The 8,322-nt window shown below is 34.5% G+C and overlaps 1 protein-coding gene across 1 annotated transcript; it reads right to left on the bottom strand.

Annotated features, from left to right (window-relative positions):
* Positions 1 to 599: 599 nt before the first annotated feature.
* LOC133321747 (GPI transamidase component PIG-T) lies at positions 600 to 7,966 on the bottom strand. Its single transcript, XM_061530826.1, has 3 exons — positions 7,843 to 7,966; positions 2,296 to 2,547; positions 600 to 2,230 (listed from the first exon to the last, which is right to left on the bottom strand). Exons 1-3 carry the CDS (start codon positions 7,964 to 7,966, stop codon positions 600 to 602), a joined length of 2,007 nt encoding a protein of 668 aa, XP_061386810.1.
* Between the last annotated feature and the right edge of the window lie 356 nt (positions 7,967 to 8,322).

The following is an 8,322-nucleotide window of genomic DNA, read 5'->3' as shown; positions in this document are numbered from 1 at the left end:
TTTATGGAGTTTATAAGCGCAAATAATTAATAGGTATATTATAAAGGGTATTTGGTAGGAATATGAGAGAACCAGAGTCTGTGTTTTCGTTGTTCGCAACCACTACAAATTGAAAAACGAACGTTTTTCGCTTGCCAACGAATGGAAGAGAAGACAAAATGACTGATAAAGATGAACTTAAAGTAGTATAACGCGAAATATTTACGAATGAGGTGGGATGGAGAGTGCATGAGAACCGCATTGTTGTTCAGGATCAGTGTTGTCAACTAAACAAGTATTTTGGCGTTTTGATGGTTGAGTGTTGTTTTGATCAGCTGTTTCAAGAGTGTTGCATTTAAGCGATTTTATATATAATTATTATATGGATCCATATTATATCATTATTATTTTTTTAATTACAACATTGATAATCTTTTTAAGAATATAAAATTGAATTCATTTTAATTTTAAATTAAAATATTTTATTTTTCATACTGATATTTATTAAAAAATAACAAAAAGGATTTGGAATACAATACACATGGAATTGGAATACATACATACAGACTAGTACAGTGACATACGCCAACCTCAACCTATTGGCTATTGGCCACCAATAACTATTTCACCTTTTCACTATTACTGTCACTAGCAACTGTTGCAGCAACAGCTGCTGTATCATCTGCCTCTTTAGCTGTCGATGGATTCTTATTTTTCTTTTTAAGTTTTTTCATTATTTTACCCATGAAGGAGCGTGGCTCCTCGGCATCTTGTTGTTCAACAACTATCTTCTTAGTGGCCACACTGTGGATGGGGCCAAAGGCCAGGGCAACCACGGTACAAGCCAAACAAATGACATTATAGGGCATACTAAAATCGGGTGTGGGCAGGGACAATATCAATGATTCGGTACGCAATGTCAGAATATATGAATTTCGGGTGGCATTAAAGGAATCGCAAAAACGATATCCACTTAATGGTATGGATGTGTAATTGCGTGCCATTGGCAGTGTTGTGGTTATTACACTCGACCCGACATAATGACCATGATTTGCATCGGGGGGATATTCCAACCATTTGAGAAAAATATAATCGAAATCTAAAGATATTTCCACGGACGATTTACTGGGTATTTTAAATGCCAATTCCAAATAGTAGGGCCGGGTACGTTGTACCCCTGGACGATATTGCAGGGTCTTCGCTGGTATGACCTCTCCGGTTTTGTGATTTTTAATCTGCAAGGTGTGTATGTAGACCGGCATATACCAAGGGATATTCTCTTGCAGCACTATGGGCAAATCACTGTAATAGTTGTTGGTTATTTGTGTTATAATTTTACCCTTTTCCTGGCCATAACCCACAATGTTGCGATGGGCCAAGAGGGGTGGTGGTGCCGGGGTCAACACCTGACTCGGTGGTTTTCTTAATATCCAAGCAATGTTGAATAATTTGTTGTCCTTTAATTTTTGTATATCATAAACACCATAGCGCGAGGTTTGCCCACCCCGTGTCGAGGTTATATTGTAATGGGGTAGCGGTGTCATTTCATAGGGTAATGGCAATTCCAGATTTACGTATACTTTGCTACTCTCAGCCAGGGCACAGTGGCCATTGAGGCCCTGTCCAAACATGCGACGCAATGAGAAATCCAAATTATTATTGGACCCCAACAGCTTTGGATCATATACCATATTGGCGGACTCGGTAAATTCCAATATACACTCCTGTTGGCCGTTACACAATGTGCGGAACTTAATACCTAATGAATGATAATTGGTATTGTGAACATGTCCAGAATTCAGTAACGAAGCAAATCCATGACGGCTGTTGCAGGGTAGTAACTTTTTCCATGGTGTTAAATTCTCGGTGCAGACAATTTCCCGTGGCAAACTTGAATAGCGTACATGCTGGGTGTTTTGGGTTTTCTGTGATGGTGCAGCACTCACAAATTGTGGTCTAAAACCATACTGAGGTGTAATGGTATTGGTTTTATCCATGAAATTCAATGAGGCACAAATTATGCCGGAAAATGTGCTTGTCACACGTTTCCATTGTTCATCGACTTTGGTCTCAGTGAGATTTTCCCCGGCAAACCATGACCAAGCTTCGGCACCGGGTGCGGCATCCTGTACGGGATAACCCCAGGATTCATAGCGCCACATACCTTGGGTTAGGGTGATGTGAAATTCCTTAACATCGGAATAAAGTAGAATTTCAGCAATTGGGCGGGGTATCAAACGGGTGTTGTGCACTAAGAAGATGAAGATAATAGAATAATGACAAACACATCCACCTACTTATATATGACAAACTTACAATTTTCTTTATTTCCATATCTCCATCTTGTGGTAAATTGAAAATAGGTATTAACAAAACCATTCGCCAGCGGATGCACCACCAATTCTTCGTGGTATTCTTCATTGGCCACCAAATGCTCTTTGGCTTTGTTGTTGTTGTTGATTGATGCTGTTGTTGTGGTTGAGGTTACCGGCGTTTGTGGTTTATTTCCAGGCAAATTGTCGACCGTTTTATCCAATACAACTTGGGAATAAGTCTTCGAAGACAATGCTAATAATATTAACAGGATACAACATGTTGGAAAAGGATTTGTCATGTTTTTTTCCTGGTATTTACTGCATTGAAGGAAGGATGTGCTGAGGGTACTTTGTATTAGATGACTGAAATGAACCTACCTAATTTAAAAACGTTCCACACGCCGTTAGTAGAAGGAGACGTTAGAGAATGGCCGAATAAAAACTAACAATCTAAACACAACCAGAAAGTCAGGAGTCAGCGGCATTTTTTTTTCGACGGCGTGAAAACCAAACGAAACTATTTGCAATGCTCTTCCAAATTTCTTCCATTTTGATTGTGTTTTTGTAATCAACCCTCAATTAATTTTTCTTCTATTTTATAATAAATTCGTTAAAATTAATAAGGTAACCCAGCTAAAAAAAGTCAGCTATTCTGAAGTCTAATGTCAAAAATTAGAACTTTAAGGGCCCCATACACTATACATCATGCCGTACAGCATTTATCATAGTATGTGTTATTTTTTGAAAGTTTATTTATGTATGTGTGAGACACACAATGCATGAAGAAAATCAAAATAGTTTTGATTTTGAAAATGAACCCCTATCAATCTGGTGAATAATATTCATTTTGAAAGTTGTCAGTAAATTGTGTACAACAATAATAAAACTGTGACGGAATAAAAAACAACTTAATTTACGACTCAAATGCAATTTTTGGGACAAAAATCGATTTTTTGGAATAGTGATTGAAGAGTTTGCCATACACTAGTCAATCTCACATATACAAAAAGGGGTTCATCGGCATGACAGCATGATTTATAGTGTATGGGGCCCTTTAGAACTTGGATATTAAAATTCTGGGTACCTCGTCCTGTGGACATGGAAGAATGTCAATCAGCCTACAAGTTCCGAGAAAGGATCATGGTTTTTAATACGTTTACAATATATGGGGCAGTTGAATGAAGGATATATCAAGCTGCTATCACACGAGCCATTAATGTTATATGTTCTGTCAAATTTTACACATGTGAATACTGTACATGTTTCCTTCCTTTATAAATTTCTGCATTGAAAAAGTATGTGCTGAGATACTTTGTATTATAGTACATTTACACTGTATCGGATCTATTAAATCCAGTAGATCTAAATTGTCAATTCCATTACATATATGTCAAATAAATCCTCATAGATGTGGTTAACTCGGAAAAAAGTGTTGATGTAAATGCTGATTTAGTCGTCTAAAATGAGCATACCCAATTTATAAAGCTATTGTCACACGAGTCATCAATGTCATATATACTGTCAAAATTGTTCTATTTGGTATGCACAGCAAAACTGACAGCACATTTGGCATTGATGGCCTGTGTAACACACTCTTTATTCTAACAAATATCAGCTGATTGATATTTAGCTCATGATTAAATGTATGTATAACCCGTTAGGGCGTATTTCTGGATTTTGTTAATCGTAATATATTTTTAATTAAACGGCATATACATTAGAACTTTTTACGGGGTTAACCCACTCTATGAGGATTTATTTGACATATATGCAAAGGAATTGGCAATTGAAACCCACTGGGTTAACGAAATCCGGTTAAATGTAAACGTAGCCTATCCCATTTTTCCTTTTTTCTTGTTCGTTTACTAATTTCACCATTAACTATACGAATGACATCATATGTTCAACATATCAAAAAATGTGAACATCCCTTATATGAGACTACAGCTGAATAAATGTGTATGTGCCGTTGAAAATACAACACTGCGTGCGTGTGTGAACAAATAAATTTGCTGAATTGACTGAAAGAAAATATGAATGGTAGGAATGGACACATTTTTCTTTTATAGAACTTCGAGGCTCTTTAGTATTTCGTAAACAATAAAAGTATTTGTGTCGTCTGGGTGGTGGTATACATGGTGGTTGATATAACCGAAAAAAGGCATGCAATTGATGAACATCAACCCTACAATGAAATTCAGGAAACCAACGATAACAAAAAGAAAAATATTTTTACAAAGGAAAGAAAATTTGAGGGCCCCAATTCTTGTTCTCTGGAAATCTAAAATGAAGGAAAAATATTGTATGAGAAAAAAGTGTTGTAAATTTTTTAAGAAACAAAGAAACGGGAATCTAAATGTTTCGATAATAATTATTCCAATAGTCGTATTTGTGAGGGGGTTTTGAAATAATATTAGATTTTATTTATTTGGGGTTTTTGTTTTATTTTACATTAACTACTAAAGCAATTACGCCAATCTTCCCTTATCATACATCATGTTACTTTTGCTTTCATCCACTTTTTGTGTAACAATTCAGCAACCGTACGTTATTGAGCAGCTCTAATAGGGTTCTGTAGGTTGAATGTTTCTTTTTAATTTCATAATTTTTTGTTTTTCTATGTTATATAAAAATGTGAAGTTAAAAAAACTAAATTTTACATTTCTAAATTTTACATTTCTATTTTTTATACGAGTCTTGTTAGAATTCGTATCGAAAAGTAAAAAAATCGGTTTCTTAAAAAATTTGGTCAAATAAAACTGTCTGTACATTGGAACTTTTTATCTGGCCAACCTTCATTATGAGCCCTTTCCTTTTGAAATATACAATATTAAATTAACAATTTAAACCCACTTTGATAACGCAAATCACGCAAGTTTGCTGTCGAAATCCATTATTGTGAATTGACTTTCATTATAAAAACGCAAACAAAGTCCAAAATCTTGACATTAGGCATGAGAAAACCAGCTCACTTTCGCTAGCTGGGTGACCTTATTAATAGATCTTGTATAATTTTTTTCGTTATAAATTATTTGTTTTTATTTTATTTTTTTATAAAATATTTTATTTCAACTTTTGAGAATTTGGAATGGAATACCCTAATTTTGGGTTTTTACTACTTATTTTTCTTTTATCTAACATTAAATATTTATAGAACAATAAACGAAATATTTAGAAATGAAAATTATTAATAATTTTCCCCATTTCCACATATTTTATTCAAAGAAAATACAAAAAAATGTATTCCTTTATCAATATCATCTTTTCACCCAGCTGTTTCTTACTCGAACTAGTGTACCCTAACTAACTACCCAACTGCCCAATTCAGCATACTACCATTGCCATACAACCCTGCGCATTTGCGCTGATTTGCTGAAAAAGAAATCATACATCAGTTCAATCGCATACATTTAAATGGCTTGTGCACTTGCGACCGACGTTGTTCGTTGTCGTTCGTTGCCATCGTAAGTTGTTGTGTCCGCTGAAAAAATTTTCTTCATCAATTGTTTTTTTCTTGATTAAAAAAAGAAAAATTATATTAACCAAAAAATACACTTGAGCGCAAGAGAGCAGCAACAAATAAAGAGAGAGAGCGAGAGCTCGAGAAGACACATTGTTGAGAGAAAGAGAGCAAATTAAAGAAAAAAGTTGGATCTTTGCAACAAAAAAATTTGAAATGCAATTAAAAAAAGAAAATTATGAATAATTAAAAAAATGAATTAAGAAAATTACTATTTTCACGATTTTGTTAAATTGAAAAAAATAAATAAATTTGCACACACACACACAACAATTTAGGAGAGCACACGCATAGGGGCAGCAGCAACAGCAAATCGTAGAAGAAAAAATAAAAAAATCAATTTTTTTTTATTAACTAAAAATAATGACAAGTGTTTTTCTATGATTTTTCATTTTTGATTTTATAAAATAAAATTGAAATAAATTTTTTTAGAATTTCATGATTTTTTTCTTGTGTTTTTGTTTTTTTTTAATTTTTAAAAAAACATCTGAAGAATTCACTTAAAATTTAATTTTTTCCTTCATTACGGAACGTATGAATAATAACAATAAAAAAGAAGAAGCAGCAGCAAGTCAAAAAAAAGAAAAATTTGTGTTTTTTTTTCGTTCGTTTCGTTTTTCGAATCGCGGCGTATATTTTTGCTGGTGCCTGCCTGCCTGTGCTTGCTTGCTTTTGTGTCTTCGCACGGTCGCGGTCCGCTGAGGCAAAAATTTCAACTGTCGAACAAAGTAAACGCTCGTTTTGTTCGTTGCTCGTTAATGTTATCGAGTATTTACTCTCGTATGAAACGGTAAAAACAAGAACAACAAAAGCCGATTTGCTGAAACGAATAGCATGGCTGTGAGTGGCTGTGTGTGTGTGTGCATGCGCGTTTATGTATGTGTTTGTGTAATAAAGAAGAAAAAATAAACGAAATGAAAAAAAAACCTGACTGCCGCCACATGAGAGAGAGAAAGAGCGAATAAATAATGCAAGAGTGTCCAAAAAATATATGCATGAGTTTGCAAGTGAGAGAAAGTGTGCGAGTGCAAACAAAAAAAAAAAAAGCTGTGAGCGGGAGAAATTTCAAAGCCAACTGACCAGTGTGTTTTCTTTTCATGATTTGAAATTTAAAAAAAATAATATTACTTATCATTTAGCACTCTCTCTGTGGCGGTGTCTCGTCGTCGTCGTCCTCGTCTTTTTCTACATCGTTGTTGATTGATGATGGGGAAGAGTTGTGTGTTTAATTTATGTCTGTCTTTACGAAATGTACTGCTATTTTTTCAATTTTTTTTCACATTCATTTTTTTATAATTAGCAACAACACATAATAAAGAAAATAACAAAAAAGTTTAAACAACACAAAGCAAAAAAGAAAACATAAAAAAGAGAGAATCAAAAATAAATTGTAAGACAAAAACTCTTCTTGAAGAAAGAAAGAAAAAAGGCGTTGGATTTCTATATTCAAGAGTGTTCAAGAAACCAAAAAAAGGAAATTGCAGTTCAGCAAACAGAAAAAAACTGGGCGCTGAGGTTTTTGCGAAACAAAAAACAGCAGGCCAGACACACACCGAGAAAGAAAATACCCTAGCCGTATTTTGTTGTCAAAGAAAAAAGGTGACTTAATTTCTTTTTTTTTCGTTTCCTTCCTACTTTTCTTTTTTTCAACTTCTTAGTTTGTTTAATTTGTTATATTTTAATATTTAGGTTATGTGGTGTTTCTCATAATATAGTTATTATCACAACAAGACAGCCAGCCAACCAGTCCCCTCCCTTGGTAGCCATAAATATTTCATTTACTTCCCCTTTCTTACAACATCAGCTGAGAGCAGAATAACACCAAAAAAACCTCTCTTAGTTGTCAAAAAATGTCTGTCTCTCATTTCTTCTTTTTTTCTGGGATTATTAATTTTTGTTTATATTTTATACATAAAAATATCTGCTGCCTCTTGTTCTTTTATTTTTTTATTTTCATATCGGATCTTTTAATTTTCTTTTTGATTTCCTTTTCTTTAAGTGAAAATAACATTAAAGAATTGCACTGGCCTTCTTCCTCTTCTTCTTCTTGTTTTCTTCCATTGTTCTCATTTCTAAATAATTGTTGTGCTGTGTGTGCGCTCATTTCCCTGCCTTGTTTTGTACTGTTGTGCTGTGTTGTGGTTGTTGTCATTTGCTATTGTTGTAACAATGTAGTGGTCGTGTTGTCGGCTCTGTCTCTGTCGGCTGTCGTTGTTGTCATCGGCTGTGTGTAGTTGGTACTCTCTACTACGGCTCTAGTACTCATTTGCCATATAGACGTCATTTGGTCGTCAACTGCCGTTTGCTTGCCTGCCTGCCGCTAGTCATACGGCTGTGTTATAGATGATCAGTGAGGCGTTCGTGCGTGTGTGTGTATTTTTATTTGGTGGGGTAGAAACGATGTGCTGTGAGCGATGTCGTCTTTTTTTCATATTGTTTTTTTTTTTTTATTATTGGATTGGAAAATTGGCGTTGCATTTTTCTCCTCCGTCTGTCTGTCCGTCCATA

The sequence above is a fragment of the Musca vetustissima genome, unplaced genomic scaffold (genome assembly GCF_032173495.1).
Source record: "Musca vetustissima isolate MV318-11 ecotype Yass unplaced genomic scaffold, APGP_CSIRO_Mvet_v1 utg78416, whole genome shotgun sequence".
Lineage (NCBI taxonomy): Eukaryota > Metazoa > Arthropoda > Insecta > Diptera > Muscidae > Musca > Musca vetustissima.
The sequence above is the reverse complement of the archived record's forward strand: the minus strand, read 5'-3'. Positions and strand labels throughout refer to the sequence as shown.

Bases quoted from the DNA above. Each gene is read 5' to 3' on its own strand.
- LOC133321747 (XM_061530826.1), bottom strand. From the start codon at position 7,966: ATGACAACAACCACAACACAGCACAACAGTACAAAACAAGGCAGGGAA. The intron at 2,548-7,842 runs GCCAGTGCAATT...TAATATTATTAG, and splicing joins AGAAGAAGAAGAGGAAGAAG to CATTGTCTTCGAAGACTTAT. The intron at 2,231-2,295 runs GTAAGTTTGTCA...TCATCTTCTTAG, and splicing joins ATATGGAAATAAAGAAAATT to TGCACAACACCCGTTTGATA.